Source organism: Podarcis raffonei, chromosome 2 (assembly GCF_027172205.1).
Source record: "Podarcis raffonei isolate rPodRaf1 chromosome 2, rPodRaf1.pri, whole genome shotgun sequence".
Taxonomy (NCBI): domain Eukaryota; kingdom Metazoa; phylum Chordata; class Lepidosauria; order Squamata; family Lacertidae; genus Podarcis; species Podarcis raffonei.
This window is the reverse complement of record NC_070603.1, coordinates 77,204,367-77,226,568: the sequence shown is the minus strand read 5'-3', so window position 1 is coordinate 77,226,568 and position 22,202 is coordinate 77,204,367. Positions and strand designations below refer to the sequence as shown.

Genomic DNA, 22,202 nt, shown 5'->3' with positions numbered 1-22,202 from the left:
CAAATAATGTTGTGTGATGTATTGATTTGTATTACATTGTTTGTTTTTTTAAATTGCAGTTCCCATGAGCAACCTACAGCACAGGTTAGCATTAATGCCATGTATGAAGAGGCCCCAAATGTTCTACATTTGGTACTGTCTTAATTTATATGTGCATTTTACAGTATTTTCTTAATTTGAAATGCAATTCCAAACACACACACACACAGCCCTCCCCTCTCTGTAGGGTTATAATTCATTGCATTGAAAATATTTATCAAGTCAACTTTTTGAGGAAAATCAGAAGGTCAATGAAGTTCAAGAATCTATCTTGTACTCACTTATCACATTGGTATGCAATATTTATCTTACTAGAAGTGAAAAATAGGCTGCAAGTATATTTCTAGGCATGTACACGGCCAGCTTCCTGGAGATATTCCTACAATTATACCTTACCCTTCATTAATAATAAATAATACTGTTAAGTAATAGTGCTGAGGCACCTTTCATAATTTGTGCTTTGGTTTTCTTGCTTGTGGAGAACAAATATTCTAATTATAGTATTTACATGCAAAAACAGTTTTTTTATTTGCTCTTCTGAGGTTTCAGAATCACACTAGAATATGATCTGACACATGAAAAAGCATATGGTGAAAGTTCCCTTGTATTGATGTAATTATATTCAAGATGAAGGTGTTCTAATTGTGAATCTTCATAATCATGATTCTCTTCGCTGTCATCATCTTCCTCCTCCTCCTCCTCCTCTTCATTATCCGACCTACTCCTACAGATGCGCTCAGTAGGGACTGTTCTGTAAAACCATATATGAAATAGTTAAAGGAGATTAACTATTACATTTTGCTAGCAAATTTCCTTTTTCTTTGCAGCTCATTTTCAAGATGGAAACTATTGTAAAAAGTGTGAAAAAAACACAGAGCTGTATCCAGAATTTTTCATTTTATGGGTCCCCAGATATTCTGGTTAGGCATATTATAAGCCACTATCAAGCATTTTGTCATTTGCACACATAGCACACACTACTAAAAACATGAACACAGTATGTACCTCTACAACATACATGTGTGTTTTCTGTTTGTGTACACATGTTTTGATGTCTAGTCACATTTAGAAACCTATGCAGCATTGCAGAAAATCCTCAGAACAGGAAATTTGGTTCACTCATTTAGAAAACTTGGTCAACCTTCACATTTGTTATTTCTTAATACTGGCCTAAAATTTAGACAGTATTTTTATTCATGACAGTACCACATACTTCCTATCCTGCTTTTGAGGGTTAGACAGCCTCTTACTTTCTCGATACCAAATGTTGCTGATAAATGGGAATGCTGCTATCCTCATACCATGTTGCTTTTACATGCTCAGGCCATGTAAACCTGTTTGGAAATAACGTGATATAAATCTAATTTCCTGTTTGGAAATAAGGTGATATAAATCTAATATATGCAGTTATTTATTCAATGATCTTCTATATTGTGGGCTTTGTGAAGAATGTATCTGAGCATTTCCTACTGCTGTTTGCCATCTTCATATGGAAAAGAAAATGAAAAAAGACTTAATGGGAGCATACTATTTTCTTTCTGCTGTAGTCTGATGTTCAACCACTATAATTTTAAATGTCCTAAGTGCATGTCAGGCACCATCCTTGGATTGTTAAGGAAAGTTTGGTCTGAAGAATGTGGTATGCTTATTTACACTTCACTGTGGAATTTTCAGATGACTACTGCTCAACAATAACTAGTTAGAACAAAAGAAGAGCCTTGCCATATTTGATTAAAGGCCCATCTAGTTCAGCATTTGTTTCCCTCAGTGCCCATCCAGGGTAAACAGAGTAGGAAGGCAACATCCCTCCTCATGGCTTTTCCCCCAGCATCTGCAATTCAGAGCTATGCTGCATCTGAATGTGGATATTCAGTCTTGCCATCGGGGTTAATTGAGGTTCATAAAATCAGTCTTCCACAAAGTCATCTAGTAGGGGGCTTCAGAGTTTGAGGGACCATTGGTCTGGAAGTGAAACAGGACCACCTAAAATATGGCATCCCAATTATTGGGATCAGTATGACCTATTGAATCAACAATGTCTTGCACTAGTGGCCTTCAAAGATTCAGTTAAAGAAGTAAGCAAGAATTCCATAAACCATGATTTGCTGTGTTTGAACATTTATAATAGAAAGCCAGTATAACATTATTGTATTTACAATTAAGATGTGTATTTATTTATTTACCTTATTTTGTTATTGTTGAGCCTCAGAAAATTTAAGGATCTCATTTCTGCAATTCCAAGTGGTACAGACTTCAGTTGGTTGTGATCTAAGAAGACTTCTCTTAGAGAGTGATATGCCCCATAGAATGACACAGGATCAATTCCCTCATCATCAAGTTTGTTAAATGAAAGGTACAGATATTCCAGCCCTGGCCTCATGTGTCCAAATACAAATCCTGGGATTCTGTCAATTTGGTTGCCTATAAGCACAAGGTGCACCAATGACTTTGGCAGATAGGAGGGAACATGATATATATTATTGTAAGAAAGATCAATAGATTCCAGGTTCCTAAAATAAAGTGAAAAGATATTAAAAAGTAAGAGCATAAAGTAAATAATTTTGTCTTCATACATAACATGCATTTTAAGAGTTCAGGAAGATTGGAAGCGTACAGTCTTATCTATTTTTCTGGAAACCATTTGGGGAATATTTGTACCATATGTTGTTTGGCTCTAAAACTCCAACTCCCGTCATTTCTAGTTTGCAGGACGAGTGGTCAGGGATGCTTGGAGTTGTCATCTAACCACATCTGGGGACCCAAGGTTAAGAAAGGCTGCTTTAACCACTTACACCACACTGGCAGTACTTCTTTCTATCTTCATAACCATCCATGGGCATTTTTGCATGTACAAGGCAGGGATGGGCTGCCATCCTGCTTTCTAGCCATAAAGAGTTAGCAGGCTATAAGGAGAAATGGTGAATTATTTGGGTTGCCTGAGAGCAGCTCTTCTTTGTCATAGCAACTGGTAGTTTTCAGCCTGCAGTACATTCTACTCTGCACTAATTAATAAAAGGGCAGGACTGTAAAAAGTCAAAGGGCATATCTCAGCTCTCCAAAACAAATTCACACTAAAGAGAACTTTTTCCCTACCACCTACTCTTTTCCCATAGCTATTGTCCAAACATGTTTACATAACTGTCACTGTCCAGGATCTGACAGATTGCTCAAGTCTGTATAAGAAAAAGAATAATAACTATAGTCACATTCATAGGCCAAACCTTCTATTTAATTTTCCTCTCTTCCATTAGTTCAGGACATCTGTGCTAAAGTACTCTTTTGGAGTTAAAACCACTCTCCCCACTCTCAGTTATCTCATTAGTCAAGTTTTTTTAAATACAATTTGTAATACTTGACACATCAGAAATCTCAAGTGTTCAAATGCATTTCCCTTTGAAGGAAGAAACAATATATATTATTGCCAGGATGATAGCATTATCTATCTCCATCCAGAGTCCTGGTTTGTGTACTTTGGATTGAAATGTTTTAATTGGTCAGTAGTTTTATTGTTGGATTGTATGAATCTATGTTGTATATGATCAGAGGCATTTTTGCACAAAAAGCAGTAAAAAGTAATAATATTTATTTATTTATTTATTTATTTATTTATTTATTTATACCCTGCCCATCAGGCTGGGTTTCTCCAGCCACTCTGGGCGGCTTCCAACAAAATATTAAAATACAATAGTCTATTAAACTTTAAAAGTTTCCCTAAACAGGCTGCCCTTCAGATGTCTTTCAAAAGTCTGGTAGTTGTTTTTCTCTTTGACATCTGGTGGGAGGGCGTTCCACAGGGTGGGTGCCGCTACCAAGAAGGCCCTCTGTCTGGTTCCCAGTAACTTGGCTTCTCGCATCAAGGGAACCGCCAGAAGGCCCTCAGCACAGGACCTCAGTGTCCAGGCAGAACGATGGGTGTGGAGATGCTCCTTCAGGTATACTGGACATTTTCCTCCAGACATCGGGATTCTACTATCTACTGAGATAGATTGGTAGAATGTAACCTGCTTACAGTGAATAACTATCTCATTAACACCAAGAATAAAAAAACACAAGAGTTCCTTTCTTCAGAGGAAGATGCTTCCGGTGTTTATAATTTGGCTGTAAGTAAACTAGACACCTGCGTGGTATATGTTGTCAAAATCCAAAAATAAGCTCGCCTGGGGAGTATGGAATAGTTTGATATTTTTTAAAGGTGACAGTTTTCTGGGTCAGAGGTCTACAAATTCATTTGCCATGTTGCTATCATGATCATTGTTGGCCCTCTCCACTCCTCAGTAGTTCTCTAAGAGCAGAGCAATCTGGAGAGAAAGGGTCTGGAAATAAAATTGTCCTGAAGATAGAACAGTGTAAGGGACTTGTTCTGTTCTCCAGAAATTCTGTGCAAAATCAAGCAAGAGCCAGCACAGCCCCCAAATCCATTGGCATGCACAGAAGACTCACTGGGACAGGAGAAAGGATTTTCTCTCACTTTGGATGTTTAGAAGGAAATACACAAAGTCCTTCCATCATGTTAGAAAGAGTCGTTTGTGAAGTTACTTATATCCCACATCACATCAAGTAATTGAGAAATGTATTTTCACTGAAGCCATCTTCCTACAAAGTTCTGTGCAAAGTGATGAAAAATACCCTAGTACCCTGTACTGTGCTAGTAGACTGGGGGTGGGACATTGGAGTTAGTTTCAAATTGCCCTGACCTTTCTACAGGAAGCAGAAGCAGCATGTGTGTCTCTCACTGCTCTGCCTTCTCCAAAAGGAAGCACGGTAAGAAGACCACACTCTTCTCTCCCAAGTTCTCTTTGTATACCAGCAAATAGTTGGTTAATATGCCAAGAAAAACATTTGTGGAACCTCCATCTTCTATGTAGTACAACTTCTTTATTCTATACTTTAATTAATTAAATGTTGTGATTGGAAAATAACACAAAGTTTACACTTACTCATGATTGATCCATGCCAGAGGAGCTATTCTGCTTTCTTCTAATTTGTTGTGCCTCAGAACAATTGTGTTTATATTTCTGGTATGATTAAAGCAAACTTCTGTAATTTCTTCAATTTGGTTATTATCGAGATATAATTCCTATTTAGAATGCATGGTAAAAGAAGGAAATATGTAAAAAGTGTATTGTATAATACATTAAAGTGGTTATTTTAAAATGTAGAATATGTGGCGTAAAGCTGCTTTACTTATTTTCCAAAAGTGGCAACAAAGTTGTTCCTTGTTTCCAGACAAAGTTAGTTAAGAGGCATTAGTTCCAAATGAAAGGGGGAGAAGCCCAAGTTCCCCCTTCATATGTTGCATGGGTTGTGTGATTGAGTACTGTATCTATTTTCCCCATGTCCCTAAACCTGCCCTTGGACTGCAATCCTGACTCATTGCTTTTGAAATTATTGGCAATTACTAATGAATAAGCATGCCCAGGATCAAAGCTTAAGGTTGTCTCCAATCTCACAGTATTTTGTGCCATGGGGGGATGGGGGATATGAGATTCTTGCACATGCCAGGAAATTTAAAGTTCTCTGTTGCTCTGGTGCAACAAATTCACTTTTAAAAAATGAGGTTTTGCTATTAGGAAAGTGATGGAAAATGCATTTAAAAGTATGGAACAAACAAGTGATTAGCAGGACAACATATTAATGTCCCACAAGCATATCTGGATGAACGTTGATTGTCATATACCTGCCTCACAAACAAACAGAAGGAATGCTAAACCTAACCTCTACAGTAAGCCTTGTGCAAGCAAATCAGGATAGGTCACCTAGAGGACCTGACTATTATGGAAAAGGAAGCAGATCATCTTTTTTATTTTGAAAAAACCTTACCTCAATAGAATTGGGAAGGCGCTGTGGAATGGTCCTAAATTTATTCCGTCCAAGGCGCAAATAAGACAGGCTCTTCAAAGGTTGAAAGGCTAGTGGACTAACATTAGCTTCGTTGAGTTTATTGCCTTCTAATTCCAGTGTCACCAACTTTTCTAAACCTTTAGAAAATAAAGCAATCATGGTGAAGTGTTTGTGCTCATCCAGTAAGATTCAGGGCAAAAAAAGAATCTGAATATTGGTATTTCATATTCTAACCAATTTCTCTTCTCATTGACCTATGCCTCCAAAATATCAGAGAGAAATTTTAATCCTAATGTTATTTAATAATAGCAGGAGAACTTCATGTTTATTTGAATACAATTTATAATTATCCACACTTGTTTATTATTGGTTCACTAAGACACAACTATGATTATAGTAAATTTAAATAAATTAGGAATAAATATAATACACGAGAATTATAGAATACACTAATTTTTTATTCTAGCTTTCAAGTAGAAACCACATGCATTGAAAATATAACTGTGCCTTGTTCAGAGTCTGATCACCAGACTTATTTTTTACCCTTTGTGCTATGATTAAAATAAAAGTTCCTATCCTTCATAAGGAGGATCTCTCATCCCCCATTTCTATCTCCTATTGTGAGAAACAGGGGAGCCTCAGGTCTTCCGGATCTGCTGCAGTCCTTCTTGGGCCAGGGGAGGTTCATCCTATAGCAGCACTTTAGGGTGCCCCCAAGAAGGTACTTAATTTCACAAAGGTGGCATCTGGATATTGCAAATGAGTCATTGGCAACGGACTTTTAAAACTAACCAGATTCTCTGTTATCAGCAACTAATGCCTTAGAAGATATTTGGTCTTAAAAAAGAAGGTATGTATTTTGAACAATTTATAAGTAGCAAAATGAACATAATGTGTACTATTTTGCATTCCAAACTATAAACAAATTTTGAGGGAAATAATGTTCTGTTCATACTGCTTTTCAGCATTAAGAGCTAGATCAGTTCACATTCTGAACCGGGTAATTTACATGCTTTAGCCACACCAGTACACAATTTCTATTTGTAAACTTTGTTTTGAGGTTTTTCTTACAGTCAGCAGTATATATTTTATGAAATAAATAAATAATCTATTGACTTCCAGTATTTTTAGACTCACTTTCAGGAAAAGCCATCCTAAGGCAGCTTACATACATTTCTATAAATGAAAAGGTAAAGGGACCCCTGACTGTTAGGTCCAGTCATGAACGACTGGAGCCAGCGAACAGCTTTCGGGTCATGTGGCCAGCATGATTAAGCTGCTTCTGGCAAACCAGAGCAGCACACGGAAATGCCATTTACCTTCCCGCTGGAGCAGTACCTATTTATCTACTTGCACTTTGACGTGCTTTCAAACTGCTAGGTTGGCAGGAGCAGGGACCGAGCAACAGGAGCGGGGATTCGAACCGCTGACCTTCCTGATCGGCAAGCCCTAGGCTCTGTGGTTTAGACCACAGCGCCACCTGCGTTCTATAGAGTAGGTGGAATTAAAAAGAGTATGCAACCTAGTATCTCTCCTCTAGGCAGATTACTGGGTAAAAATCAAGGCTACAGCTACATTCTTATGCATCTGAGTAGAGGGTGGTTGTCCCTCTTGTAAAGCGTGTAGCTAAGTACTGGAAAAACAACTTTGTGCACAATCAGATTTGTCAGTGTGATAAAACAAAGAGTGCAGTTCCCATGTTTAAAAATATATGTACATGGTCCACTCCTACAGTCTCTGGGAAAATACTTTTGTTCCACCTACTTTTTTTCTTGCCATGAATTTGTAAGCTTTTATTACCTTAGTCATCTGCATTCACAGTTACAATATACCTTCAAAGCTGTATTCATCAACTGCATGTAGTTGGTTTTCGTTTATTTTAAGTTCTTCTAAAGTTGATGGCAAACCAATCGGAATATGTACTAGTGCATTTCCATCCAAATATAAACGTTGCAAATTCTTCAATATCTGTGTTGGGGAAGATACAAATTGAGAAATCGAATTAACTTTGATTTTTAAGTTTTAAAATATTTTTTCTAGCACTGTTTGCTTTAGGTTCATGTGTGCTTTATGAATATTACTGTATGTGGCCTGCGTTGGCTACACTAGCACATGGGGAATTTAAAATTAAATTGAAGTCAATAATTTTCACCTCCCTAACCTGTGAAAGTAGTAATTCTCACAAAATATCCCCAGATCTCACTTTGTTTTGTCAATGATTTCATTATTGATTGCAATTGTGAAGAGTTGCAGAGTATTCATTAATGTACTCTCATGGATTCTTTGACAAACAATTTCAGCAAAACAGCCATTGCTATACATTGACACACACACAAAGAAATTAAAAACCCTAGATTTTCTTACTTTAAATGCCCGTGGACCTATGCCAGATGATGTGATATTATTTCTACGAAGATCAATCCTTTCCAAATTGGGAATCCCATTAAAAGCTTCATCTGGGATGGAAGTTATAGTATTACCTAGGGAAAAGAAAGGTGTGTAATAGCAATAGGAATTTTAAGACTCACTTCCATTTCTTAATCGTTTTCCATTTCCCTTATGGTTTTATCACACAGATGCTTAGTACCATATTTAGTGTCAAGTAAACATTACGGTGTCTCCATATTGCTTCTTCATAAACCAACGAAGCAAGGATTTTGATGTAGCCAAGCAAGGAATATCAAAACTTACATCACATTGTCCCCTCCCTCCTCCAATTTTTACAATGAGAACATTGGACATTAGTTGTCCGGTGCAAATAGAAATAGTAGAGCTAACATTAATGTGGGATGCATTTGAAAATTATTATAATAAACAGGTCAGTTTTTTTCCTTACCTACAAGCTCTATGCTTGTAAGCTCTGCATCCATGATTGGTGGTATTTGTTTGAGTTTGGCATTAACACAGCTGATTGTGTTGTCTAGGATGGAGCATCCGGTTGGCAAAGTAGGCACTTCAGTAGAAGGCTCGGGAATTGGGAAACGAGGCGGCATTCTGAATACATCACCACGCAAAACATCTTCCTCCTCTTTTTCTTCTTCCTCACTTCCTTCAGGTTGTTCACTTTCTTCTTCATTTTCTTCTTCCTCTTTCTTGAGTCCTTTTTCTATTCTTAACTCTTCTTCTTCATATGCTCTTCTCCTTTCTTCTGCTGCTCTCATCTTCTCATCTTCCCTTTGATCCTTTGTGTGTCCATGTTTTTCCTTCTGTTCGTGGCTTTTTCTTCTTTGCTGGGTCTCTTTATCTTTTATAGTAATTTCTTTCTTTTCAAGTTGTTTTCCCTTCTTTTCAGCATTTTGATCTTGTAGGTTGTACAAGACTGGATCAGTATGGTCATTGGGCTCTAGATTATCACCAGAAAATTCAGATGTGTCACCTAGTGAAATAGTACTTAGCTCTGAATGCAAGGAGGTCATGGTGTTGAAAGTGGACAGTCGATACCAATATAAAGAAAAATGATAACACAGTTTTTAGTAGCAAGCATTAGTATATATGTGCTTGAAGAGAATAATTATTCTATTATAGTGAAGAATATTAATAAAATGCAGTATTGTGCATAAAATCCCTAAGATAAGAAAATTACAGTGGTTTTGCTGGTGCGTTTTTTGTATGTTTACACACATACATATATACAGACTGAGTTAAGGTGTCTGGTAATTTTACCTAAACACTTTTTAGTTCTGTGTCTTGAAATCCTATCTTAAATCTTTGAACTAGTTGTTAGCTTATGACATTAATATTGAAGTCTTAAACAAGATTTATTTATTTTTTACAAAATCTTATCATATATTTGTTCCTTGTTTGAATATATAAATTTTAGACAAGGATGTTGAATTAATGGATTGGATGATTATCTGTTGTGACTCACAAATTCAATAATGGGATTTTTCCTAAATGGTGGTATTTGTGAAGTATAATATGTTGAGCTACATTCTAGTGAGTGCAACTGGTGACTACAAACAAAAAAAGTTGGGAAAGATGAAGACCTTTGCCATAATGACAGCTAAACTGGCCCAAGAACTTAGTCATCTAGATGATGTAATTCAATTCAATATCTGAGGGTAAGGTAGCATTTAGGTTGCAGGTGATTGCCCTTTTCGACAGTAGTGCCAATGGCTATATAATTTTCCAGTTATTAACTCAAAATTATGAAGGAAAAATTCAAATGCAAAATGTATATTATCCTGCTTTGTTTCCCACCTTTGATTTAATGGCAGCATGTGCTTACACACTGGCAATGTTTGGACACATCACTAAACCATAAACTATTAGGAAATTAGTTTATGCATGAGCTATGTGCTACTACATGCAGCTTGAGCTTTCCTGCTTTGCTTCTCCCTTCCTCCAGTAGGAAAACGCAAGCATGGAGTGGGTGATGTAGTATTACATCAGAACCAGTGTCCATGGTTTATTTCCCTTTAAACAAACCAAGATAAACCAAACTAGGCATCCTGATCAATGTTTGCTTGGGAGAAACAAACCACAAATCCTGATTCAGATATAACGTTAAGTCAGCTGCATTGTGGATTGTTTCCTCACTGGAGGGAGGGAGGAGGAAAGCAGGCAGATCTGTTCATGGGCTTGTGACTCAGTTAAGTTTATGCAGATTTGCTGTTCATGTCTGCTGACATTTCCATATGGGTAAGAGTGTCTGTTGGCTTAGTTGCTGCGCTGACAGGGTCAAAAAAAGATGCCACCATCATCATGGACAATCAGGACAGCAGTAGATATCCCCAGTGGAAATGCCTGTGTACATATACAGCCTACCATAATCTATACAAATACTAAAAGGTTAATGAATAATTCCTAATTTCATTGCCTTTTAGCAGTTGCACATATTCAAAGGATTACATTACTTACACTAAATTGTATCCTGTATATATACTGTGTGTCTGAAGTATGCAAAAAAAATCAATATACTGTACCAATATCCATACACACTGGGCAACACTCTCCTTCAGGTATCTTGGTATTGTGACACGTCAGAGGATGGCACAAAGTTTCATCACACAACACCTTTCCTTTTGAGCAGAGGCACGTAACACAGGGTTTAGGAGACCACACAGACTTATCATACATAATCATCCCATTTGCAAAACATTTATTTTCTTTTCCTGATAAATGGAAAACAAAAGCAAGTTTTAAAATTGGTATAAAAAGTATTGGTAAATTAAAACATTTGGTGGGTTGGTTTTCCAGATACCCAACTTCATACAAATCTCTGTGGGGGCTCTAGTGTATGCATGAGCAAAGACTCCCCAGCCAAATTAATGTTGAAGACAACTGTGCATGGACAAGAAGGATGCTACACACCATCCTTGGTATGTATCCAACATGGGAGATACAGCGTGGTGTCAGACTAGGTCTCCGGTAGACCCAAGATCAAATCCCCACTCAGCCATGAAGCTCACTGGATAACCTCAAGCTGGATAAACTCAAGCTAGCACTATTTCTCACCCTAGCACACGACATAGGGTTTTTACAAGAGTAAATGTTTATGTGTAAAGTACCATGTAAACTGCATTCAGCTCTTAGAAGAGGGACTATTATAAATTAAAGAAAGAAATAATAAAGAATTGGATGATGTAATTGAGGGGTCATGTCCTGTCTTGGTAGAGCCATGTAAATTATACTTTTTTGTTAATATCTTTAATATAGAAATATTTTTAATTTAGATATAGTTGACAAAAAGATTGTGTGGTTGTAGCCACCTGTCTATCCTGGTGGTTTGATTACCAAACATGAATTGCATTATTTTATATCAAAATAAGTTCTATTTAACATTGTAAGGAGGTTTGTTATCACATAGATAGTATCTCTAAATCTATAACCCTAACCTCTACAATTAATTGGTCTTATTACATTATTGAGATTTACATGTAGGCTTAGTTTTTTATCACCTAAATTTTAAATTAGTGTACATGTTTGTAAGAGTATACTCTGCTACAGAAATAAACTTACTTGGCCTTCTACACTGCCTGTTAACTTCTGTTGATCAACAATCCAAGTCCTTAGTCTAAAAAAGCTAGCTAAACTCAAGAGAGGTCCACAATATGCCAATGGAAATTAGCAACTTCACCCACCAAATAGTAATTGAAAAGTTTTATTTCAACAAGCTTTTGCAGAATTTCATGGTTCTGCTTTTTCTGCTTCTTTAATATGTCTAGTGTTTAGATTGTTTTTACTGATGTTACTGTGTTTTTTTCTTGTTTATTTGGTATAGTTTGCAATCCTGGTAGCTTGGGTTTCAGGTACTACAGTAGGAAGCATTTTACAGGAGCATAATCAGTTTTGCCATTCAAAACAGGGTGGGTAGTGGTCATTCCTAAAACTCTAAAAGGAAATGCACTACTTTCCAAGCACCTGATGTTAATCCTCATCCAACAGTTAAGAAATACAAGATTAGGACTTAATTTCATATGATAATAGTTGACAACCCTAACAAAGCTTGCTTGGTTGTTTTCATATATCAGACATGTGTCTCAGAAGTTACTTGCTACCTTTTGGTACACCTACTTTGTGCAGTATAGAGCTGGAGTTGTTAATCAGTTGTTCTCCAGCTGTTGTGGGTCTCCAATTCCCTAGCATGGCCTAGCACATGCTAGGGATTTGGAGTGTTTCCGGCCTCTGCAGCCACAGCAAGCACTGTGATTCTCCAGCAGTTTGACTTCACCCCTAGAGGCACGCTCCATTGTCTCTTGAGACAGGCAGATGCCAACAATCAGGAGATTCATAGTCTAGCAACATATGAAAGACCAAAGGTTAGCCACCATGCCATAATTATAGTTATGGATCAGGTACCAGCCCTCACATGCAAGATCTCCTTATCACCATCAGACAGAAGTAGGAAAGCTACTTGCAGGGGTCACTGAGTGCAGTGTTAAGGCTTGCTAATCGCTAAGCCACCATCAAAGAATTCTGATTGTAGGACTAGGCTAGGAAGAGGGGTAATGGAACAGAGAGTATCGCTAGTTCAATTGAAAAAGCTTGCTTGTAGTCTACACACTACATATATATTATTAACATGTGAATCATGAAAAGAAAACACAAAAGAAGATTTTAAGAAAGAAAGATGTGGAGTTCTGCTAAAGCCAGAGATGCTTATGATCTTTCTTAAAAAAAATAATATGGATATAAGATTGATTATAGGATCTGTTGTTAAATAGGCTTCTTTCCAAATCTGACCTTAACTTGTATTCTAAATACTAGACTAGAAAAATACCTTGTGGTTTAAATCATTGGCAGATATCTCAATGCCTTCAACCTTTGGAAATATGGTACAGATCCAATATTCCAGCTAAAATGTCTAGTGGTTTTAGCTCAGCTTTTGGGTAAAATTCCAGTTTTAAAAAGACAAGAATCAATGGGGAAAGGAGGAAACCACATATTACTTCAGCTGATGATTTCTGACAGGAAGATTTGAAATAGTTAATGAAATGCTTGGTACATGTATTGCCAGTTGTGTTTAATGTTTAAAAAATGTCTCAAAATGAACAGTTTTCAATCAGCAATGTATAGTATAAATGGGACATGATAGTTCTCTATCATTTCTGATCAGATTTTTTTTTATCATAGCCATTTCTATTAAAGTTGACATTATTTGTCCAACACAATGTTTAGCATGCCTTAGAAGGAAGGGTGAATATATGTTCGAAGATGATCCAGTTTCATATGCAACAGTAATACAATTCTCTAAAGTGGCCAAATGCCGTTTGGGGCAAGAGGAGTTTTCTCAACCAGTTGCATGGTTAGAATGGTCAATTTTTAGCCAAGCTGGCACCTTAGTGACCGCAATGTAGTAGATATATTCACATTGTCATATACTGCTAAGTTTGCAGTAACTTCTTGATAAATTGCAATGCGTATATGTCATTCTGAACTTTTTCAACTAGTGTTATATAAACTAGTTGCATTATAAAGCAGGGTATGGGGTTACTAATAGGAGGAGTTGACAGCATATGTATGTTTCTGTTTTCACTTTTATATTAAAGTTTCCAATTTAAACTCCCCATTTGTGGATTCTGTTATTATTGGTGAGACACATATTTATTTTATATTTTTACTCACCCTTTCCCATATAGATTGTTAGGATAGTTTGTTTCTACCACAAACATTTCAGTTTTGAAAAATGTTATTTAATACGTTACCATGCAAAGAGTGTTATTCTTCACATTGTTTCTTTGTGAGAAATTATACCTTTCACTATATAGGAGGAACTTTAGCTGAGAAAAGCATCACTGCATTCTGAAGGATACTCTGGGAGTTTATGATTGAATTGCAGTAAGGGGGCAAGAGCATTCTGGATGATAGAACATGTGGAATGCATTTCTTCAGCAGTTCATTGCTGGGGCATGATTCATACCTGCTGAGACTGTGAGAATTGATCAAACTCCCCCCTCCCCCTTTTTGGACCATTGCTTCATATTTATCTCTGCTATATAATGCATACATATTTAAGAGGTTGGTTTCTTGTCATTGTTTATGAGTCACAGATGGGTTTTGGATCATGCACAGTTTGCCCATTTATTGGTAGTGGAAATGTTAACTGGAGAACTGTCCAATTGCTGGATTAGATTCAATACTTCAACAATGAAGAGCTGAAACTATGTGCTGAAGCTGACTTAGTGAATAGTTCACTCAATTCCATGTGTTTTGCTAGCAAGGTTATGAGAATATGAAGGAGAATACTTTGCCTGTTTCTTGGATTATTGTTTTAAAGAAGGAGTAAAGGACAAAAAGAAAAAAATGAATAATTTGGAACTGATTTTTATTTACTATCTATTGAGAAAAGCAGTATTTTGAAAGCATATCTTGTTCTTTGGCATTGGTGTTGTAATAACAAAAGCTTAGTCAACATATAAATCTTTTGTTTGAATTGTGTTTTTGTATTAGTTTAATTTATTGTTTCCAATTTTGAGCTGCCTTGAAATATGTTTGTATGAACAGTGGTATAAAATTAATTGAAGAGAACCCAGTCTTGAGAAATTAGTGTGCTTAGTTGTAAAAGGTAAAAAGGTAAAGGACCCCTGGACAGTTAAGGCCAGTCAAAGGCAACTATGGGGTGCAGTGCTCATCTCGCTTCAGGCCGAGGGAGCCATCGTTTGTCCACAAGCAGCATTCTGGGTCATGTGGCCAGCATGACTAAACTGCTACTGGCACATGGAGGAACGAGATGAGTGACAGATCGCACGGAAATGCCATTTAGCTTCCCGCCATAGTGGTAACTATTTATCTACTTGCACTGGTATGCTTTTGAACTGCTAGGTTGGCAGAAGCTGGGACAGAGCAATGGGAGTTCACCCCATTGCACGGATTCAAACTGCCAACCTTCCAATTGGCAAGCCCAAGAGGCCTAGTGGTTTAGACCACAGCGCTACTCATGTCCCTCTTGCTTAGTTGTAGAAGTGCATTGCACAGGGTGCTCAGCTTCTGTAACTTCTCTACAGCAGGCAAAATACATACATGGTTTGCAGAATTCTGGGAAGCAATTGATATGTTTAGTAAATACATGGATAGTACAACCCTTTGCATTTCTACTCAGAAATAACTTTTAGTTCAGATATATGTATATAAGTGAGTGAGTATAGGCTTGGCATTTTAGTTAGCATAATAATAAAGTAAATATTCTCTGCTTACCTGGTAAAATATTGTAACTGGATTCTTGTCCACCCTGACCAATCAGAGAGTCAAATACTTCAGTGATATCACCATCAATATTAATAAGCGGAATGCTTGGTATTGGAGTAATAAAGACTGGGGATTTGATTTCTTGTTGCTTGTTTAGTCTATGATTTCCTGAGGAGCTCTTTCTTAACCCTCTATAGCGCATTCTCCTCCTTGCCCTCCTACGCATTACATTGCGTTCATTCTGAACAACAGCAATGCACAGAGAAACAAGCAGAATGTAACAGAATAGTGCTGCTTTTTGCATTTTCTCCTTCTAGTGTTGTATCCTACAGAAAACACAAAAAAGAAGTTTTCGAGATTAATGGAACTGTAGGATATAGTACTGTAGAAAATGGTAAGAGTTCTCTGAAGTGGATTATGTTTGTACCCAGCTGTTGCAGTGATTATTAATGCCCACTATTTTTTGACCAGCTTTCTATAGTTTAAATTGGGCAGTGAGGTGTGTGACCAAGTGCCACGGATTTGTTCTAGCCTAAAATATCTGAAGATGTGGGATGGAGCATTGATACATTATTTTCATGATTCTCTATTGCCAAGATTCTCAAGGGGCTTTTTTGTTGCTTGTCAGTGTAGGACATACTATATGGGATGTATCCAACTAAATCACACTCAGGGTAGATTTGTAAAAATCTGTAGGTTATATCCAATGTTATTCATGCTCACAGCAGACTCACTGAAATTGGTGGTGGTGAGGCCTCCACTACAATTCTGCCTGGGACCTTGTTCATACCAGGAAAGGTCTTAGAACAGATAGTCAGTCTGTGAGGAGCTAGAAAAGGGTACTGTATTTGCTAAAAGCAAGCATGGGTTTCTCAAAAACAAATTATGCCAGACTAATCTTTTTTTTCTTTTTTGATAGAGTTACAAGCTTGGTGGATCAGGGAAATGCTGTGTCTGTAATATATCTTGATTTCAGTAAGGCTTTTGACAAAGTCCCCTATGATATTCTTGCAGAGAAACTGGTAAAGGTGCTAGACAAGGGGGAATTTGTAGCTGGTTTACTCACTGAACCCAAAGAGTGTTCACCAATGGTTCCTTGTCATCCTGGAAAAAAGTGACAAGTGTTGAGCCTCAAGATTCTGTCCTGGACTTGATGTTGTTCGACACCTTTATAAATGACTTTGATGAAGAAATTGAGGGGATGCTTATCAAATTTGCAGATGTCACCAAACTGGGAAGGGTAGCTAATACATACCTCAGAAAATATAATCAGGATTCAAGATGACCTTAACAGACTGGAAAACTAAGCCACAACTTATAAAATGAATTTAAATAGGGACAAATGTAAAGTTGTACACTTAAGGCAGAAATAATCAGATGCACAAATATAGGATTTGTCCATGATGACAAGGAACCATTAATGAGTACTCTTTGGGTTCGGTCAGTCAACCAGCTTTAAATCCACCTATCAGTTACCTCGTTAAACCCACATTTTACCAGCTTCCTTTAGCTGTGATTCCTGCATTGCAGGGGGTTGCACTAGATGACTCTTGGGGGCCCTCCCAACTCTACAATTCTATAATTCATCCATCTTCACATCATATAATGTAGTGACTGTCCGTGTAGTAGGAATCTTTATGCTTACAGGCCTAGCAATATGGACTCAGGTAGTTTGTGTAATGTGTAGCAACGATCCATCTTGCTTTTTTATATCTCTGTGCTTGCTCTTCAATCCACAAAGGCATTTTTGAAATAAATATTGTATATTCATTTGTATTGAGATTGGTTGGTTCTTGCTAATTCCTATGGGCATGGAAGGTAGTTTGGGCATTTCTAATGTAACTGTTTCTATTGAGTAACTCCTGGGTTCAGCAACTGACTGCTGTAAAGATCCCCAAATTGATACCTCTGTGAACATGTATTCACATATATGTGCATATAGTCACGAGCAGATTTGATAACATGCCAACTATCCTTACATAAAATCTGTAAGAAGGCAATAGCAATTCTTCATTGTGCTGGTGTGTGTTTTATGGGAATGAACATGTGATCAGCTGAATCAGACTTTGCTTCCTGCCTAGCAGTAGGGAATGGAGTGCGCAACAGTGACTGGGAGCATGTTACGCACAGGATTTTTTTGAAGTTCCTGCATTGCAGGGGGTTGGACTAAATGACTCTGGCGATTCCTTCCAACTCTACAATTCTATGATTCTATTATTTGTTCCCTCTCATACCACATTCAAGAAGTAACTTCTGATTTGGCCAGCATTGCACAAATGCATCCTTCACAATGTCACTGAATGCTGAGAAAAATATACTTTCCCAGGTACCATAATATTGCATTATGAATGCTGGTCATTCTTTATAGTTAGTACATTTCTGTCAGCAAGGCAGAGGAAATGGTTAATTTCTTCAACTGATCTTCATTAAAGGTACTTAGACTAAGCTAAATTGCATAAACACTACATTTGATATTCCAATGAACTACTGTTCAAACAGTAAAAGTAGGACTTTTACACAATATATCTAGGAACAAGGAGTTGATAGTTATACAACACAGTTATTAATTATCATGTCATATTTTCACAGCTGTGAATTTAGCTACATAGCAATTAAAACTTTGCCAACACACTACTATTATTCATAAAAATGGATAAACAGTACTCCACATTGCATTTTCTTTTGCTATATAACTCTGTTATTGGTGGCATTCATGCTTATTAAAATTAATGATACTAAATACATAGTACTTTCTGCAAATATATTTGACATTTGTTCTATCATATGCAAGTACATCATACTTTAAACCTCAAATTGTTAAGCAAAGTTTTACATATATTTCACATGAATCTACCAATCTTTAAGCAATAATTTAAAATGTAAATGCAATATATTACCTGGTAATCTAATCTAACAGTAGATTCTGCTTGCTGTTATTTAATCTCCAGCTGCAAAAGAAAGAAACTTCGGCTGCCTTTAAAATAAAGAAAGCAACAGTAGAATTATGTTGAAACATGTAAGATGACTCCTTAGGGTCTGAAATAGTTCCTTTCCCTGGGGACAAGGCACTGCTCTGCCCTGTGTGCAAAGATTCTGCTAATACAGCTATTGAGAATTGTGCAAACTTCACTTAGAGAAAATGAAAAGCAGCACAATACTTTAGGTCCTTAGGCTGACAAGGCACAGCTGGAAACTTTCCTTTAACAATATGCTTACATAAGGAAAAGAAAACAGGACTATTTTCAAACTTGATAATCATTTGCAGGAATTTTAATCCTGATTTATAAACATTTTAGTATTAGTTCATTGTAGGTTTATAAATTTTACAGGTTACATACGTATCATAAATTTTAAGTAGAAGCACCCCAAGAACTCATTATTTCCTTATGTAATGACCAAGTTTCTCTGCTAACACTGTATCTCATTTTCCCCTCTGTGCTGCAGGCTTTATTCAGAATACAAATTCTGCTTTGTTTGAAGTAATAGATTTAGTCACAACAGAAATCTTTGCACTTTGAAAACTGAGTAACTGAAGCATTTCTTCTTGCCTTGCCATTAAAGAGTAACTAGGTCCTGAAATATGACACTTGCACATAGCTCTGTAGAAACTACTGTGGATTTTTAACCAAAAAAGGAAAGTATACATTACTCACAAGTTCTCTTTGTGCCAAAGGGGTGAAGTCTCCCATTGTTTGGCATATGTTTCTTAGTGTATCACAGTTTCAAAAATGCTAAAAACATCTAACAGAACAAAACCTTTGAACAATCCTTTGTTTGAAGTCACATCATTTAATTTGCCATAATAGATGCTTAGAACTTGAAAGGCAGTGTCACATTAGGAAAAAAAGTATCATTTTATCATTTTGTGAAGGTTGAGGTGTGCTTCACTTTAGGTCTGTTTTATGTGATCATTTATCCTTCATGAGCAATCCTAAACTCAATGATATGTAGCAAACTCGTATTATGTCAGAGGGGACATTTCGGTCTTCAGGCATTGTTATTATTGTTGTTGTTATCATCATTATCAATATTATTAATTACACACCCTTTACCCTAAGGTCCCACGGTGGGTGACAACAATTAAATCTCAATGTTAAAACAGTTTAAAACTTTGCAATCCCAGAAATAAGCTGGGTCCTAAAAATATACATCTAGGTGGCAGAAGCCAGAGTAAAAAAATATGCCTTCCACATTTGCCAAAAGCTGTTTAATGAAGATGCCAGCCTGCCAGTGGCAGAGAAAGATGGTGTGGGGGTGCAGGCCCAGGGGGTGCAGGTGTGATCACTGAGGTGGGGTGACAAAATGACAAAAACATGAGTTCTAAAAAACAATTTTTAAAAAATTGGGCTCACAAACCTTTTTAGTTCAATCAACAAACATAATGAAGCGTGGCTGGCACTGGGTGCCACCATGCAGGAGCCGGCACCAACCGCAGGGCCTGCAGTGTGCCCCAGCCACGCGTCTCTCCTGGGAGTGACATGGTGGCTTGGGCGCCTGCAGGCTCCACGCTGCCTGAAACGGCAGCTGGGGCTTGCTTCTGCCCACCGCCTCTCCCTCAGCTGCCCTACAGCTGAGGGGGAAGCGGTGGAGAGGCTCCACGCAGCGTGCCCCGCCCCATGGCAGCTCGCCCCACCCCCAGCTGCAGGACGTGCGCACCGCACCGGGCACCCATGTGGCTAGCTACACCGCTGCAGGCAGCCACACAGGATATATGCTATGCAACCACTCTTCAAGCTTCTGAGGTTGGCGCAACAACCACTTGGGCCCCCTCTGCTGATGTTAACACCCAAGAGGGTCTGCAAGGAATAAGATAGTCTTTCAGGTATTTGGGACTGGAGTCACTAACTTGACCACTGTGAATTGGGCCTGGAAACCAACTGGAAACCAGTGCAGCTGTTTAAAAATAGGGGTTGTGTAAGATCTAAACGGGACGCGGGTGGCGCTGTGGGTAAAACCTCAGTGCCTAGGACTTGCCAATCGTATGGTCGGCGGTTCGAATCCCCGTGGCGGGGTGAGTTCCCGTCTTTCGGTCCCAGCTCCTGCCCACCTAACAGTTCGAAAGCACCCCTAAGTGCAAGTAGATAAATAGGTACCGCTGGTCAGTAATCTGGCCACTTCATTGTCAGCTGATTGAAGTTTCAGAGTTATCTTCAAGGGCAGCTCCACACAAAGTGCATTTCAATAATTCAGTCTGGATACCACCAGAGCATGGAGCTCAGTGACCAAGTTATTTCTGTTGCAAAGGAGCCATAGCTGATGATCCAGCCATAGTTGAAAAAATACAAACCCCCCTCCCCCCCAAAAGTCACCTGAGCCTCCAGTGAGTATTAAATGCAGAAGCACCCCTAAGCGACAGATCTCCTATCAGTGGAGTTCAGCCTTATCCAGGACAGGCTGTCTCCCCATTTCCCATACATGAGAACTCAGGACACATTAACAGCTCTGTCTTTTCAGGTTTCACCTTCTGTTTATTGGTCCACACCCAGCTCATCACTGCTTCTAATTGGGCCTGGTATGAGTCCCAATTTGGCATACAATGCCATTTCCCTCACACCATGCCCACCAGTCCCACACCTGACATCGGGAGCTTAAAGAGCACTTCTAATTGTTCCTTTGCATCTGAGGCTCCCTGTCATTGCCAGACAACGAGTCAGAGAGTCTCACTGAGGAGATTGGAAGAAACAGTTTGGCTTCAAAGCACTTTGTCCAGCAGCTATAGTCCGAACAGCTTCCTCTTCACAAGGAAAAATGCTACATTCTTTTCCACAAGATAAAAGGAGAAAAGTGCATTTAATTGCTAGGAAAGTTTTCTCCTCCTCTTCCTTGGCTCTTAAAGTATCAAGCTATGATAGATAAGGTGCCAGTTGTTACTTTGGGGGGGAAATGGCTCTGTACCTAGAACGATTTCACGTGGGTAAGTACTGATGAAATTTAGTGAGGCCTTTAAATTCTCTGACTGGAAGCTTAATACGGTAGGTAGTTTGTCTGATTGCTGATTTCAGATAATTGTATAAACAATTTTTAATGAAAACATGGATAGCTTTGTTCCATGATATACCCTGCAAATACCAGAGTAGAGTGCAGATCCACCTTTTTAGAGAATGGAACGTTATAATTCTAATACTGGTGATTTACAAAAGAAAAGAAAAAAACCCAGGAAATCATAAAGTTAAAGACCAGCAGTAAAAGTTATACTCAACATTCTATATTTACCCCCACCACATACCTGTGTTTGGTGAAAATGTTGTGTTCTTGTATAAAAAAGTGAGTTATGCTTTCTGTTTCTTGGTCCAGGAAAGTGCCTCAAACCCATATGGTTTTTTTCTGCATCTGAATCATTCTTAGAAATACATTTAAATTTGTTATAGGTGTTAACAGCAGCCATCTCACTGAGGTCTGCTTGTAAGTCTTCGTATGTACTGAGTACATTTCCCCCCCCCCAACCAGCCTACTATTTTTACTGTCTATTTTAAAACAACTCCCAAAGTGGAAAGGTGTTTAACATTTAATAGCACTTACTGTTGAGCAGCTTAACAGATATTTGAACATTTTTAAAAAATTTAAAAATCCCGGAGGATTCCTCTGCTGGAATCTTAGGCCCAGCTCATACACACACTGAGGCCAACACTTAAATAGCTTGGTGGAGGGGTGGCACAAGTCCCTCCACCAGAGAGCTAAGTTTCTGTATAAGCCAG

General features: G+C 37.9%; 2 protein-coding genes across 5 annotated transcripts in view; one reads left to right on the top strand and one right to left on the bottom strand.

Annotated features, from left to right (window-relative positions):
- Positions 1–22,202, top strand: part of CENPP (centromere protein P) — a 163,056-nt gene that overhangs the window by 101,324 nt on the left and 39,530 nt on the right. The gene's annotated exons all lie outside the window — the stretch shown is intronic.
- On the bottom strand, positions 543–18,622 carry ECM2 (extracellular matrix protein 2). 3 transcript variants are annotated; one of them, XM_053377628.1, is made up of 11 exons: positions 18,405–18,622; positions 16,574–16,611; positions 15,517–15,833; positions 10,806–10,994; positions 8,717–9,277; positions 8,245–8,360; positions 7,713–7,848; positions 5,860–6,017; positions 4,977–5,116; positions 2,223–2,549; positions 543–790 (listed from the first exon to the last, which is right to left on the bottom strand). In XM_053377628.1, exons 3-11 carry the CDS (start codon positions 15,809–15,811, stop codon positions 565–567), a joined length of 2,148 nt encoding a protein of 715 aa, XP_053233603.1. In that variant the 5' UTR covers positions 15,812–15,833; positions 16,574–16,611; positions 18,405–18,622; the 3' UTR covers positions 543–564. The 3 variants fall into 3 exon arrangements, with proteins under 3 accessions (XP_053233603.1, XP_053233602.1, XP_053233604.1); XM_053377627.1 differs by lacking the exon at positions 16,574–16,611; XM_053377629.1 differs by lacking the exon at positions 16,574–16,611 and having other exon boundaries at positions 8,717–9,223.

Excerpts from the sequence above, each read along its gene's own strand:
- ECM2 (XM_053377628.1), bottom strand. The coding sequence starts at position 15,811 with ATGCAAAAAGCAGCACTATTCTGTTACATTCTGCTTGTTTCTCTGTGC. Across the intron at positions 6,018-7,712 it reads TGATGAATACAGCTTTGAAG|GTTTAGAAAAGTTGGTGACA; the intron begins GTATATTGTAAC and ends TATTTTCTAAAG. Across the intron at positions 791-2,222 it reads CTCAACAATAACAAAATAAG|AACAGTCCCTACTGAGCGCA; the intron begins GTAAATAAATAA and ends ATGGTTTTACAG.